Source organism: Apteryx rowi, unplaced genomic scaffold (genome assembly GCF_003343035.1).
Source record: "Apteryx rowi isolate R43461 unplaced genomic scaffold, aptRow1 scaffold_977, whole genome shotgun sequence".
NCBI lineage: Eukaryota > Metazoa > Chordata > Aves > Apterygiformes > Apterygidae > Apteryx > Apteryx rowi.
This window is the reverse complement of record NW_020451290.1, coordinates 11,292-28,058: the sequence shown is the minus strand read 5'-3', so window position 1 is coordinate 28,058 and position 16,767 is coordinate 11,292. Positions and strand designations below refer to the sequence as shown.

Genomic DNA, 16,767 nt, shown 5'->3' with positions numbered 1-16,767 from the left:
TTCTTATAAATGGTGTTACTCTTTTGGGTGTTCAATGAGTGAGAAGCAGGGCCTTCTGCAGAATTCACAGACTCCCATAAACTTCAGAGCCATGACTGGAAAAACATTATAAATGTGGGGGTTTTTTTTCTTTTTTTCTTCCTTCTCTGTTCTACTCCTTTCCATCTTTTGTCTTTTTGATATGGCCATTAAAGATAATTAACAAGTCAATGAGGCCTCAAAAGTGTCTACAAAAGAACAAAAGGATTAGGAGGAAGAAAGGTAGTCCAGTGAAATCAATATAAGCACTGCTTTTAATTCAGTTCTTTCCAAATACATACTATTGGTCTTCTTGACCTAACTCAGCCACATATAGACCGAGTAAGATTACAGAGGAGTTAAGAGAGAAAAGATGGAAAATCTTTTAAAATATAAAATCCTTCTAATCCACACCTGCATAACTTTCAGGCTTTCTATCTCTGTTTGAAAAGCTTAATTGGATACTCTTAATCTTTCACTAAGCTTTTAAATAAAAAGTCAAAGACAAAAGTAGCTGCAAAAGTTATTTCTATTAAAATCTTAGCCAGTGTTCCTGGCTGCTTAATTAAAAACAGGAATGATCTCCAGGTTAAGTTTTAACCTTCAGGAATTGCTATATTTTAACCTTCAGAAAATAGTGGCATTCTATTGTCTACCAGTGCACATAACCAACATATTCGCTGTAAAAGCAAAAAGAAACATAATGAAGTCCACAGGTATCTAATCATCATGTCTGCTTGCAGAACTGACTTCACAGCTCTGTGTATCACAAAAAGTTATCAGAGTTTGACCAATATCTCATTTTCCGTGTTTCAAAAAAGTTCTACAGTTTGAAATAAGACAGTACATCATTTGGTATTTTTCCCTCTTTTATACAAAATCATTGAGCTCTGGATTCATTTGTCTTACTTGACACAAAAATAGGAAACACCCTCCAAGGACATAAAAAAGACTGGAAAGCATGCAGGAAGAAAAAGAAAAGAGGAACAATTAAATAACAGGAAAACCTGGTGAGCAGCTGGAAATAAGAGGAAATGGAGAAGAAAAGGCAGAAGATGGCAGATGGAATGAAGTATTTAAAGACAAGATGAGTGTGAAAAGAAAATGTGGCATGCAGAGGAAAAGAGGAAGGTAGGTGTTGGAAGGAGGGGATAAAACAGAACTGGAATGGGGGAGGGAAGAGGAGATGCCACAGAAAAGAAAGGTAAAGGTAAAAAAGGAAAAAAATGGAAAAGTAGAGATTAAGTAGAACACAAAAATCATTCTGCTTTGGGCTGAGTACCTTCCAACCACCAGAACTGACTCTACTTCAAAGAGAAAAGAGAGAAACAAACATACACTGGTAAATCATGTGCTAACTCACTAGTGACGAGACAAAAACTTGTGACTCTAAAATGAACAAACCAAATCATTTCTTACCTTTATAGATACGGCCCAATCCTCTGTAGTCCATTTGGTCTGAACAATTGAAAACAACAACATACTTTCCCAGGCATTTGCCCATGTCTTTAGTTGTCTCTGTTTTCCCTGTCCCTGCAGGTCCTGCTGGTGCACCACCCATACTCATGCCCAGGGCCTGTGCCAGAGTGATATAACACCTAGAGACGGAACAGAAAGCTCTGTTAATCTCCTTCCACTGTTAATTAGTTGAAGTCCATTCATGTAACCACAGGAGCCGTATTATAAAAAGCTGAGGAGAGGACCAGAAATGAGTGCGTTTCCTTGTGGTAAGCCCTCAGTCACTGCCTTTGCATGTTGTGAAGCTGGGTTAGCAGATACCAGCTTTACTCCATCAGCAGACAAGCATGTATATAGCACAATGATGACTGCAACAACCCAGGAAAAGTCCAAAGCAATTCAAAATGGTAAATAATAGCAAAATCACAATACAAGAGTATTGTGGTATTCTCACCCTAATCCTATGCCCTACTTCTATGACTCAGCCTCATTCTGCACCACCTAGACCTGCTTTGTTTCTGCCTTTTTGCCCAACAACCAACTCTCTCCCCAGAGTACACAAGATGGCCTCTCTGATTGATCTGGCAGTAGGAAGGTATGGAGGCTAGAAGCAGCTCTTGTCCTTGCCCTTTCCCTACCAGCATGCCAAATGAGCAATACTGCCAGACATGTGAGGTGTTTGAGTTCCAGGAGGAAAATGGATGAGAGAGAAGGTTGTAATGAGCAATGGAGAAAAAAGAGGAGGGATCCAGAATTCCTATGGTCATCTTGTGCTTCAGCCACCACCCTGAATTAACATCCCCAGGGTTGAGTCTCAGCCTCCCCAGAGAGAGTGGAGACTAATGAAGGTTGTAGGAAGAGAGCTGTTCCAACCCACAACCGTCCAAAATCTCAGTAAGGCCATGTCCAAGTCTTTTAACACTATGATCCTCGATGGCTTTATGATATATCTGGCAAGGGGAGGAAATCAGCACTGAAAAAGGAACAGATGATACCAGCTAGTATCATTTCCTATGAAATAATACAGTACTCATTTTAACATAATAGCAGTAATAATGTTTTATCACTTCAATACTCAGTAACCAGTTAATAGGCACTCAGTTAACTACAAAAAAATAATGTTTCTAACAATTCTGCTACTGAAACTCAGGTAAGGACAAACTGTATACATGATGCAAGTCCCAAGAAGGAAAACAACACCTGTTTTAATTTTTTTTAACTGCCATGACATGGTCTGCATCAGGTTTAGTATATTGCAGAAATTTAATGTTCAAGAAAACAATTTTGTGTCTCACACGATGTTTAGGAGCACTCAGTATCAGCCCCATTATGTTAATGTATTGTAGTACAGCCGGTGTGTATTTATCCTGTGCTTCAGGAATCTTTCTGCACACAGAATCATTAGACAAACAGCACTTGACTTCAAGTTGATTAATGAAAAGCACAGATGTTATTTCCTGAAAATTGTCAGGAGATAATACAAGTCCATTTGGCAAATATTGAAATGGAAAAAGCCCACTATGTGTAATAAATTCTGTTATTATGCAACATTACTTATAGATATAAGTTCCCTATGCCAACACTAGAAAACATCCTTGCTTCATGGAGTTCCACAAATGCTCTTTCTGTATATGGCAGTGGATAGCCACCAATCATGCACCTCTTGTTTGGCTCTTCTAGGTTTGCCCAAAGACAAATACTGCTGTTCTTTTTGTTTTGTTTAAACTCATTCAGAAGACTCATTTTCTTCAGTGATGTCATTGTGTGATAGTTTTCAGTCTCTGTGACATAGCACCTGGAACAATCCCTAGCCAATTAGAATGGATTTTGATTCTCTGAACAAATTTTGAATGACAGTGTTTTCTTGATACTGCCACTCTTATTGGGCAAAAAAATTGTCTGCATAGTAGTGATGCAGTGCCCACTAACCACCTGCATGCTTACTGCTGCAAACAGATCTCTATATAGCACAAAAATTCTGGGTACCTAATGTAGAATTTGGCATGTGTATGTTATATACTAAAAGCCACACTTCTATGTAGGTAGCCAAGCAAAGAGATTTGGCTCTCTAAATAGCTCACTGGGCAAAAATATTGGTTCAGTAAGTTGCAAAATTCTGAAATTTCACTATTAAATAAAATCTAGTAGTACAGAGACTGCAAAGACAATTCCAACATTAATTCAATAGCCTGCAGCCATTCTTCACACAACATATGTCTGAGGATGCACAGTATTTTGACACTACCTCTATCCACATTTAAAACAACAAGCTCTGGCACAACAAATTCATCTACCTTTTGCTTAGGTAAAGCACTATTCAAGTACTTCAGAAAAATATCCATCCAATACAGTTTGCAGTGTGCTGTACAACTCTCCAGCAGTAGAAAGTTCTCCTATTTTGCTCACAGAGCTTGTGTTTCTGTTTGCAGTCCTGTAATTCTCCATAGGCCTTGGTTTAAACCATATTTATACTAGTTATTTGATGCTATGACCTGACTGACTGCTTTTTCCTCTAAGGTGACTTCAGATGTTTTCATTTGCCATAATTCCAAATTCAGATGCAACCATCAGTTTACTGAATGTAGCAGCATACTGTTCTGCAGATCCACTCTGTTTAGGCTGGTGAAGTGTATAGCATTCAACTATATTTACCCTGAGCACAAGTTTTTTAATGTCTGCCACAGCACATCTGTTACAAACACTCAAAGACAAGTCAGGGCCCCTCTTACAGGTGCCTGTTTTCCCTACCTGAATACATAAGCACTAGCTTCTGCTGTTCAGCATCGATACTGCAACACTATAGAGTACATATCAAAGAATTCTGACTCTCATGAAACTTAATGGAATTAAGCCTTAGCCCCAGTGATATATATTGCAATCCTTTTACGATTACCTGTCAGTTAAAGGAGTTATAACAAGTCTGTCTGTACACCCTAAGTATTCATTGCAGTAGGTGAACTCTACATCAGTAATTTGGATAATGCATTTGTCCAGGTCTTCAAGAAAGTAAAATCGAGACTGTTTTTGCCATTCAAAATCAGATAGAGATTTAATGTTCATACGGACCTATAATGGAAGAGAAAAATCATTAATACAGAAAAGAAACAGTATAGCAATCCATCTTCTGTTCTCCATACAGAAGAAATGGCTAATATGCATAATTCAAATAGCGAGAGCTAGAAGAATGAGCACAGAATCAGGCAGGAATCAAGACACACAGAATTCTCTTTTGGGATTTATGTTATGCTCTGATCCTGTTGTGAAAATCACTTGATTTTCCTCCAAACTGTGTACAGAGATTGTGAATTGTGTATTACAGAAACACTGAAGAACAATGATGGAAAGCTCCGTAAAAAAAACCAAACTATTAATATTGGTTACACAGCATAGTATCTGATGCCATTATTCACAGAAATATTAAATAGTGGGCAAAGCTCAAATTTATTGTATACATGTCTATATTTTTGTTTATTTTGCATGTATTTTTCAGTTGGAGTTGCCACACAGATGTTCATATTTGTGGTAGATTAATACACCTCGATTCCTGATTTTTGACACACATGATCTCAAATCCACCAGCACGTAATCCTGCTTTTTGGCATTGCAGACATGGTCTATTTAAGCTGAAGGAGAGGTACATTTGTGCCATGTGTTCTCTGCTTGCCTGATCTCTGCCAAAAATCTCCTCACCATACGAACCTATTCAGGTCTTTGCTGGTTCTCACCCACTTCTCTGTACCTGTTCTCAATCATAAAAAGACATGTTCAGCTGGTGAAAGAATGCTTTCAGAAAAGGGAGTAATACTAGATGTACCAATTGAGTCCCCAGTTTTGGACTTGTCCCTGATTTTTCACATAAGGGCCTTTAAAATTAACCAATTTGCTTCTGTGATTTAATTTTACAGTAATATGACATTAAATGAATTGATGTTGAAATGTCCAACTCAGAAAATAATTATGAAAATGCATTAAAAATTATGGGCAGAGGATATAGCCCCATGCTTAACTTAGAAGCTGGCAGTTTTCTTCCTAACTTTCAGTATTTCTCTTTGTTATTTTCTATCTTTCTTTACACAGGCATTTAATATTTATCTTTCTAACATATATGCATAAATTAAACAATACTGTATTGAATTACTGACTTTTGCATGATTCAAAATTTTTTAAAAGTTATTTTACTTCCATTTTTCTAATTATAGTTTCATGTATTCAAAATACTTATCTAAAAGAAGCCTGATGAAATCAATTACAAAAAGTCAATTTAAAAATATCCATATGGTTACCGTTGTTGCCCTTTCAAACATATGGAGCCTCACCACTTAAATCTTTCAACAACTATTACCTTAAATCAACACAGAGGTCATGCTGGAAATTATAAGGCTGATAGCAATACTAAAGGAACTTTTTTTCCTTTTACATTTCAATTATAATAATGTATTAAACTCTCAGTTAGAGAGAATATTTTATTTAAAATGTTAAACCCTTTTGCTCACAAGGAATTTGTGCATGTTGAGTATCAACAATATACAGTTCACCCTTATTTCTGCATGACACCTATATGAAATCAAACTTAATATAACAGATACACTATAAAACAGTACTAATGTCAAAGCTACTCAAAGAGAACCACATTGTAAGATTTGTTTATAAATTATTTTATATGTACAAAAACTTCCATGTAGGAAGTTTCTTAAAGATTTTCAAAAACTTACCAAATCATCAAAGATATCCTTCTGGTGTACATGAATAGTGATTAAAGCTTCATATTTTGTGCGCTCCATTCTTGTCAGATTGTGTGTTGTCATGTCAATCAAATCATTTAAAAGTCCCCCAAACTTCTGATTTGTTGTGTGCATTACCTTTTCCACATAGCAAGAACAGTCATATTAATACAAACACCTTTGTTCTTCCAGTGTTTAGAATAAAAAACAAAAAACTTTTGCAAATATATGGACCCAGGACACTGACAGTTTGCTTTGTATTTATTAGGTCTGGAGGCCTTGACTGCAATCTGCAGACTGCCCCCACTACATGCATTCTGTAACAATAAGGTTACACCTAGGTGAACAGGTCACATGAGAAGATTTTATTGGAGGACTGCTGTTCCTTATACTGTACATTATATCTTTAGCTGATGGCATCCCTGTATATTTTCAGAACCAGCAACCTTTGCTTTTGGGTAGTGCACATCAGCCCAACCAGTATCATCTCTTTAGGGGGAACATGAACCTAAGGATCTATCTCATCCCTCAACCAAAGGGGGAAGAAAGTCTACTGTAATTTTAAATATCAATGCCTGAAATAATCATTTCCTTTGTGGACCAGTTTCTATTCCAAGATTCCATGGAAAACAATATCGACTTAGGTAAACAGCATCAGCCTCTGTCAGTGACTTTCCTGGTACACAGGACCTGTTACAGTAGACCAACACCCACGAAGCACATTTACTTCCCCAAATATAGGGGCCTCCTAATTTTTTCCAAATCTCATTTTGGCAAAGTAATAGGAAGAGATTACCTATATTCCCAGACTGACAGCTTGTCCCTTCCCAAGATGGCTGTGCTGACAGAACATAGGGAAAAAACATGGGATAAGGAACCATTTAAAAGCTCATGGTAGGAGGTGGGAAGGGAGGTGTGACCTCTTAGGACTTTTTATCATTCTGTTTTCCTGTTAGTCTGTCATTCTGGTTACTTCATTAACATTTTGTGCTTTTTCCTACACATTACTATTAGCTTTTCACATTATGCACTGATCTAAACAATGCTTTTAATTAATCCCCAAAGATTCATTAAGTGCTACCTTTTTGTCTGTTTTGGTACTGTTCAGTGCATTCTCTGCATCTCTGGTCCAGATCATTTGAATTCCCAGAAGTCCTATTTGTGCAGGAAACATTGCCTGAAAGTCATACAGCTTAAATCCTGAGTCGCTAATGGCTATAGATGCCTGTCTAATGATGGTGTGGATTGTTCTCCTAATTCCATTAAGCAACTGACCTAACCAGAGTTCCACATTTCCCTGAAATAAACAGGAAAGCACTTTTAAACAATTAGTTTATGAACAATTCACAAGGACAAAAGCCCTATGTGACTTCTTTTTCCAGTCCTTAGTCTTGGTGCTCCCATTTCCCTCTTCGTTATTCTCTAATCTTTAAAAGATTCTTCTTCTTCTTGTGCTCAACTGGCCTTCTAGAGGTACATGATGGATTTGGCACTTCACATCAGTACTGCTGAAAAAACAGCTAAAGTAATCATTACATAATTACACAAGTGTTCCATCCTTTCTGCAGTTTGCTCTTGCTGTTCACATCTGAAGGCTTTCACTCAGCTACTCAAATAATAGCATAAGGCAACAGTCAGTCTCTACAACAAAAATCTGCTTTAAATGAGGTCATGAAAAAGTGTAATACACTTTCTTTACCTGAGCTAAAACCGGTTCAATAATATTGACCTGTTCTCCTTCTTGAGATTCAAACAATAAAATCTGGTCGTAGTTCTTTTCATGAAATCTCACTCGGTTAACATTGTCAAACAAACTTAATAAATGTGCCTACAATAAAATCAGAAAAATAAAATAAGCTCCATAAGCTGACCTGATATGTCATTCTTAGTCTGCCTTTAAATCCTGCATTAGAAAATTCTATAGATCTTTCCACAAGTGAAAGAAGTTCACTCAACTTCTCAACCGGAAACCCTCTTCCACTCAACCGGAAACCCTCTACAGTTTTCACTTGAGCAGTATTGACATTGAACATTATATTGCTTTATTACTTGTACCTGAATAGTGTGGGAATCTGATGCTTGACCAAGGATTTCCAGAAGAGCTGGGTCAGATACAAAAAAAAATCTCGGAAATATTAACCGTTTTTTTTCCAAATATCCAGTTAGTGATTTCTGACAGATTTCTAGTTGCTCCAGCAAATGGGGTAACAGCTGCGCCAGCGTCTCATCTCCAACACAGCACTGCACGATATTTGATGTCTCATGGGCTTTCTGCATAATTTTCTGCCATGATTTATCAATGTTCTGAAATCTTCTGGCTTCCTGAAGTACATGAAAAATGCATTAGCTCATGTTTATCAAACTATAAAAATTAAAAAATTCCATAAGACAAGGTACCATTTAACATCCCCTTTGTCTTTCAAGTCTTTTTTGCAGATTTTCTTCTGTTCGAGCAATGTGTGAATATTATAGACATGATTACAATGGTCAAAGTTCAATTGTAAGAGACAGAGTCCAATGGGGCAGCTCTGGTAATGTCTTTTGCTTAATGGTGGGCACCAAAATTGTCCGTATAAAAGGATTCCAACACACTACACATCAGAAAACTCAAACATCAGCTTTCTCACAAATGATAGTTTTCCTAATAGTGACAAACTGAATGTCAGGTAATGGCTATTCCACACAGGTTATGAGGAGTACCTTGTTAGTGGGAATACCTGACAACCAAAAACAGTGTAAATACTCTGAAACTGTCACTTATAAAGTATTTTAAGTGAAGGGAGACAAATTTTCAAATATTGAAAGAACTGAAGAAGTATTTTTCTAAGCTGGATATACTGACTTTCAAAGCTTTCTTCCCATACAACAAAAGAAATGTTAATGGGGTCCTTAAAGAATCAGAGGACTAGAAGAGATCTCAAGAGATCATCCAAGWCCATCTCCCCGTCACAAGATAGGATCGTATCCATGTCATTCTTGACAAACATCCGTCCATCTTGTGTTTAAAGACCCTCAAAACCGGAAATTCAGAAGCCTCTCCAGGCAATCCTTGCTACTCATAACTCTGTTCTAATATCTAATATAAATCTTTCTTGTGTGTATGCCAATTACTTCTCACCATATTCAGTGACAGAGAGAACATATTACTCTCTTCCTGTTGAGGACTGCTTTCATACACGTGAAAACTTAACAGGTCTTCCCCTCAGTTTTTCTCTCCTTTAAGCCAAAAAAGCCCAGTTTGTTGAGTCTTTTCCTATGTGTCATGCTTCACAGATCACTCCTCATTCTTATCACCCTCTTCCATACTCTCTCAAATTTGTCTGTGTGTTTCTTCAGCCAAAATTGGGTACAATGAAAAAAAAAAAAGTTATTGGTTACTTCTCTTGATACACTCCACTTTTGTGTCTGCATTTTATATACCAGCATGACTGGCTCATTCACATCCCTTTTAACTCCTGGCTCCTCCTCTAAAGAGCTGCTCCTTAGCCAGTTTTTCCTATCATGTACTTGTACAATTAATGATTTCTGCCTCTGTGTAATATTTTTCATTTGCCTATTTTGTATTACATCATATTTTTAAGGTCATATCTCTAACCTTGCAAGATCATTTTGAAGCCTGATCTTTTCCTCCAACTTACTCACTGTCCTTCCCAGCTTCACATTCAATAAGAATCATCTCAATTTCCATCATCTGGATCATTAATAAAAATTCTGAACAGTACAGAACCCAGAACGGACCTTTGTGTCCTCATGAATACATACATTATTTCTTTTTGATAATTTAGTAAACATTTTAGTAAACAACAGTAAAGCGCTCTAATTTTCCAGCAAGATCTGCAACTGCTCAGRTAGTTTCATCTAAAACTAATATCCTGATAAGATTATGAGAACGTCTTGAGAGACAGTGTCAAAAGCCTATCAAAATATATGGGAACTACTGTTTCTCCTCTATCCGCAAAGCTTGTTGCCCATTCTAAAAATAAATTAGATTTGTCTGACATGTTTTGTTCCTGACAAATCCATGTTGACTGTTACTCATTTCCTTGTTAACTTCTGGATGCTTACAAGCTCCTTGATTATTTGTTGCAGTATGCATCCAGGAGTTGCAATTAAACTGACTGGTCTATGATTATTCCACCACCAAGCTCTTCCATCTCCTCTCTCTTTAAAGGCAGTCACCACATTGCTTTTTTCCAGATTATTGCTTCAGGTATCATCCTAACAAGATAACTGCTTTAGCATATACCAAATGCTTCAGCTGCGCTCTGGTATTTGTTCATCTGCAAGAACTGCTTATTGACTCTCTGATAAACATTAGCAATATAAATACATCTCATGAACTAAAAAATGTATTATCTTAAATAATAGTTAAGCAGGCTTTATTTAAATTACAAAAATTAATGTAAGTTTTGGAAACTGTAAACCTTTAATTAGAAAACATGTGGCCTGAAAAAAATTGTATTTAATAATTTGAGAATAGTCTTGGTTTTGATAAATTATAGAACTGGTTGATGCAGTGTACGGTGCAGTGAACTAAATGCAGTATGCAGTGTACTAAATTCTGCTGTATTAAACACACATAAAAGTCTGGCATTAGGAGACAGGTAACAGAGAAGACAGTTGTTCTGCTATTTCTCTCCTGCAGAAAGTCAGATCATTCCTTAAAACTTTTGCAACTGCCATCATGGAAGGGCATAACTGGCCTTTGAAGATGTTATAATGGTTCACACACATTACCATATCTGTGGCTACTCAAGTCTCACAGAATCGCTTTGTTGGACTTTATGCTGAATCCTATCAAGGATAGAATTCATAAAGGAAATTTGTCATTGCATTATTACATAACTTACTGTGGCGGATTAATGACACRGACTCAGGAGGGTTTGCGTCCCGAGACCCTGATTGTTTATTCTAACACATATTTATACTAAAAAGTTAGCTACTTCAGCGATTTCACAGATACACTTTGCTAAGCCAATTATTATGCAGATTATGTCACAGGTAGCCAATCATCACACTGATCACGCACGCAGCGATCATGCCTTGTACTTTGCTGTTTGCTTCTTTGTTGGAGAAATGCTGTCTTGTTCTTAACCTTGGTTCCCACTGGCTTTTGCTGGTTTATCTGTAGTTTCTCAGGATGTATCATTCCCAGCTGCACCGGCGTCCTTGGGTATGTTTGTCTGAGGCTCCTGTTGAGACTCCTTCTTGTCCGAGCTGGTAACAGTTTCCCCAGTTCCCCTTTTCCCATGGCGTGCAACTTTCCTCCAACTTAACCCTGTCATGACCCTCCACATCTCCCCCTTCCTGTAATAATTGAAGGGCTAAGGCTGTATGGATCTGCAGGGTCATGACTTGCTTCATACTCAGTCAATCATTCTTTTTAGGCAATTCAATAAGCATGGCACACAGATTAGTATTGCAACAAACATAAAAATTACAATGAGTCCTAAAGTGGTTTGACCAGACAGACCTCATTTTGGCAAAACTCCCTCTGAACTGCCTGTGCACAGCCCACAACTTTAATAACATTAGACGTACTTGCAAGTAAATTCTGTGATGTGGCTAATGTCTTGATGTAACATATTGCTATTAACATATTGCTATCATAAATCAACACACCTGAGGCAGTTGTTTTGCAATGTCTCCACCAACAAAAACAGCTTCAAGATAAATCCAAAGGTTTTGTACAGAAATCCAGTTGTCAATTATTTCTGCAGTATTGGTCAACTTCTGGACCCATAGCTGTATAATGGACTTAAATGGTGTGTTATACCTGCATGAACATGAGTTAAAGGGAAAAAAAMCCCCAAACCCTAACATGAATGTTTTTTACTATTGGTTTTGATTAGATTTATACAATATATGTATTTATTAATTTTTGTACCTGTTGCTCATGAGCGAGCCCAATATCATGAGGCTGTCTTCCACCAAAGCTATTTTCTCCAATATATCTGACCCTTTTAGAAGGAGTTCTCCTCGAGTTTTGAATTGGCCAAACGTAAAAGCCTGAGTACTCCATTCACTAATGACATGCTTCAATTTTGCTTCAATATCCTTTTCTTTAAGAGCACCAATGCAGATATCCTATGTAAAATTAAACTATTAAGTGATATTCCTCTAAGGCTAATACACATACACACACTCATAAAGGCAATTAAAACTCATCAGCCAGATCCAGACTTCAGTGTGATTTGCACCTAATAAAAATATATACTGAAACATCTCAAAATTATTATATTACAACACTAGATTATGTTACAGCATTATTTTTAACTGGACTATTTTAAGGACTATGCTCCAGCTTCACTGACAGTCATTTTATACTTTTGAAAATTCACTGACGCAGTGAAACTGGAGGCAGAATTTGCCTCACGGTAAGTATCAGAATTCAAAGGTAAATATACCTCTAAATTCTCTGCCACACTGAGGGGATTAGGAAAAATACACATTACTAATCAAAACCAGGATGGGCAGTATGGCCTTCTGCTGATTCTTGAGGACAGCAAGGACAGGACTGTCATAAATTTGCCTATTGCATCAGGGAGAAACGAAGCAGATACTCAGATTGGACTATCCTAAATTCACGTTCAAGAGTGTAATGGATGCCATCACAGGTTTAAAGTCTTACCATGAATGCAAGACAATCATGTTGAACCTTTCACAAACCTTAAACATTTGTCTGGAAATTGTATACAACAGAGGTTTGATTTCATGTTTTGTCTTAGAAGTGTTCCTTTGTTGGAACAAGATAAATCAGGTCACTGCTATTGAGGAACCATAGACCTAGCTAACAGATTCACAATACTATTGAAATTAGAAACTGCTGTTTTTTTCTGTTTTTTTTCTTCTTTATTTTTAGCTATATTTTGGTCTTGCAAAAGGTATTAATAGCAAAAAGCTAATATACTTACTAGATAACAATTGTCCCCCAAATGGAGAATGCAATCGCTTTGTACCCTGTGTGCATTATACAAGCCTTCTTATTTCTCTCTCTGCTCTCATAAGAGGAGTCTGTTTTGAAAAACAAAAGAACCCTGTTCTCCTTTAATCCTATATCCTCCATTTCTATTGTGTTCCAAAAAAACTAAGGATTTTGAGCAGTTAACAAGATCAGACTTACATCAACTATTTTTTCCCCTCTGGTGAGGCATTTAAAGGGATGAAAAAAGTATAAATAGGCAGACTCTAAAACAGAAGCACAAAGCACATTACTCTTAAAACAGCAGAATTCCTTCTATGGAAAGATTAATGTAATACCAGCTATCTATTTAATCCTTCTCCAGGATAAAATGAAATAAACTAACCATCACTGCTAGTATCAGCTACCAGACTCCATTCTTCAAAAAAATTCTCCAACTAAAGCCAAATTTGTTTACATTACAAAGCTGACCAGAAACACAGGATTCCAAAAATGCAGAATCCCAGATCACAAGTCAATCATTAAAAGCAAACAGAAAAGTACACATACCTCAATATCTTCTTTATACTTTAATAAAGAGGCATCCATTATGTTCTTCAAAGAGAAATTTTCAGAGTGAACATCAAAGTGATGGCCAGTTACTTGTGCAATTCTTTCCCAGTGTCGTGACTCCATTGCCTAGAAAAATCCATAGGAATTAGGGAAGATTTTTAAAAGCTATATTATTTTTAGGACTGAAATGATCACATAGTTTTCTACTGCAACTGTTAAACAAATTCAGAACAGTCTTGATCTCCATTCCATTTAAAGCATTAATAATTCTTCTAATCACATTATTAAGTCTTTTGTTTTACTTTTTTATAACTGACTTTTTGCCATAAACAAAACTTCTTTGATCTATAAAAAAAAGAATTGTGGGAAGCATCTTATAGTCCTACAACATAATCTTAAATACAGTTTCTCAAGTGAATCTTATCTGTGAATTATTATGCTGAATATACTTTGTTTGCCATCATATCAAGCAAAGGACAGCTCTCTGTGAAGTCGTCAATTTTCTTTTTTAGGTCTTGAAAAGCTTGCCATTCCTTCAGTGCTTTAGGTAACTTACGGATTCTTTAAAAAGCAAAAAAAAAGAAATATTAGATTCTAAATACTCACAGTTCACCATTTAATAGTGCAATATATTCTCACTTTTCAACCAGTTGACCAGTAGACTGTAAATGAAAACCCAGTTTCTAACTACTAACACAAAATCTAGCTGGTTCTTTGATCAGACACCAAGCATGAAACTGTGCTGAAGATAGTAAAAATCACATTAGAATGGTTTCGTTTCTATTTCAGTTTGAACTCAATGAGGTTAACTTTACATGCAAACCCGTGTCTGAACTTAAGCCTTTGTAGTATCATTATTTTATTACAAAGCTGAAAATGCAACCAATTTTGTAAGGCAGGAAACAAATTAAATATGTATTTTTTCAAGCAAAATGAGTGACCTTTTTGTCAGCAGAAAAATATTTCAGTTTCAATCAGAAGAATCCTATTTCATCCCTAGTTTGTTGAAAGATATTTAAAGAAAAATCTTCCTTTATGCACAATTTCAAGATGAACAAAAAATGAAAAAGAATAATCTCAGCTACTGTGAATTGTCATAGCTCCACTTGCTTCTAATAAATTATGTCAGTTTTCATCTGCCAAAGGTATGGACCAAAGACTGACAGCAATTCTCGTGCAGCTCAATGGCAGGAAGGAAAAATGGCATAAAACCAACCCATCACGAAAAGTTCCCTCATAGGAATTGTCCATTATTCACAGTTCAAAATAAGGCAGATCTGTCACACAACACTGGAACATGTGTGAATTCTTCACCTCTTGCTGGTACATGAGGTAGACAAACATATGTATATTGTCATAGTACTGCAACAATCTATGTAGTCTGTCATCTTGAATCCAACAATAGATAGTAACAAATGTGCTAGAAAAAAGCACTGCAGAATGGAATATTATACTCTCTCGTGCATCATGAAGCTTTAACAGGCAGTTTCTGGCTATTTCTATGCTAAGGCACAACAGCTAACATTCTTACAAATTTTGTCTTACGTCGGATGTTGAAAATTGGATTTTTTAGACTGGTAATGAAACTTACTATTTTTTAATAGAATTTTTTTTATCTGGTGCTCAGTAATAATTTCTAACAAGTTCTATGTGTTATGTACTATGTAAAAAAACCTATTCCATTAATCAGGTTTAAATTTACTCCTTAAATTTACTGGACATTCTCTTTACATTTTATTACAGTAAAACATAAAGGGAAACATCCTTCTAGTTGTTACTACAAAATTCTATAATGTTCCTTACCACATATCTTTTCTCTAAAAAAAATTTCTCTTTTTTTATCTCTCTTTAGTGACTTTATTTGCATCTTACATTTAACTTTGTGATTCTTCTTTTTTGTGATTCTAACTTTTCTATTATATTATTATTTCAAAAGGGGCAGCAAAAAAACCCCAAAACACTAAAGAACTGTGCATTTTTTTTACAGTTATGCTAAAACACTAACTGGATATCCATTTTTCCTGCACCTTTCCTAACACAAGATAGTATCTTAGTCATTTTTGTGGGTATCACCCCATACAAGTTCTCTAGAATTAACAAAAGTAGCCTGATGCAGTTTTACTGGCAAGCCTGCCAAAGAAAGGCTAGTACTGGGTTAAGCCTTTATTACAAAAAATATTTACTGCCTATTGATAGCCACCCAGCTCCAAACATAGCTCAACACTTGAGAGGAAAAAATAAAAAAGTTCACACATGAAGTAAAAAGACAAACATGCAACTCAAAAACTGTAGTCACACATTAGCTTCCTTTAGAGTTTCAGGAAACAGAAGCATAAGGACAGTTCTAGCAACCTGTAAAAAATTATTAACTGTAGAGAAATGATGGTGCAAAATACTATTTCCTGTTGAAATACCAAGACTTACAGACATTGTCCAAATGCAGAAATTTATACATCTTTTACATACATTCATTTTTACTATTATTCTAAATAAAATTCCATGAGCTTCTTTTCAAGGTAATGATTAAAGGCCAACTATCTCAGCTTTTCCAAAAAAGGAAGAAAATCTCCATCCCACCCCTTCATTGTGTACAAAAATGGCTCTTGCCAAAAGACTGGCATGCTCAAAATACCATAAGCCTAAAAAGCCTGAGCACAGGAAAGCTCTCCTACGCTTTTCAAGGATTTGGATTGAGATGAAGAATACAGATTTGATTTCATACTCTTGAAGGATAATAAAATGTAATTGAAGTCTCTCTTGGGTCAAATTGGTGAATCCAAAATCAAAAGCTAATGAGAACTATTGGTAAAGCAAAGAGACACACACTGGCTGTTCCAGAAGAGAGGATCTGCAGAAGAGAACACTCTATATTGAGTATGAACTTGCCTTCATAGAACTCAGGCTGGAGAGCTGGGCGGAGAGGAACCTCATGAAGTTCAACAAAGGCAAGTGCAGGGTCCTGCACCTAGGGAGGAATAACCCCATGCACCAGTACAGCCCGGGGGTGGATCTGCTGGAAGGCAGCTCTGCGGAGAAGGACCTGGGAGTCCTTGTGGACACCAAGTTAAGCATGAGGCAGCAATGTGCCCTTGTGGC

The 16,767-nt window shown here is 36.5% G+C and overlaps 1 protein-coding gene across 1 annotated transcript in view; it reads right to left on the bottom strand.

Annotated features, from left to right (window-relative positions):
- LOC112960565 (dynein heavy chain 5, axonemal-like) overlaps positions 1-16,767 on the bottom strand; it is a 132,992-nt gene that overhangs the window by 107,972 nt on the left and 8,253 nt on the right. The window contains exons 8-17 of the mRNA XM_026054961.1: positions 14,121-14,232; positions 13,669-13,797; positions 12,085-12,284; positions 11,820-11,973; positions 8,253-8,519; positions 7,897-8,025; positions 7,279-7,494; positions 6,189-6,335; positions 4,370-4,542; positions 1,438-1,616 (exon numbers count right to left, since the gene is read on the bottom strand). Coding sequence (XP_025910746.1) covers positions 1,438-1,616; positions 4,370-4,542; positions 6,189-6,335; positions 7,279-7,494; positions 7,897-8,025; positions 8,253-8,519; positions 11,820-11,973; positions 12,085-12,284; positions 13,669-13,797; positions 14,121-14,232 — 1,706 coding nt within the window. The remainder of the gene's footprint in view (positions 1-1,437; positions 1,617-4,369; positions 4,543-6,188; positions 6,336-7,278; positions 7,495-7,896; positions 8,026-8,252; positions 8,520-11,819; positions 11,974-12,084; positions 12,285-13,668; positions 13,798-14,120; positions 14,233-16,767) is intronic.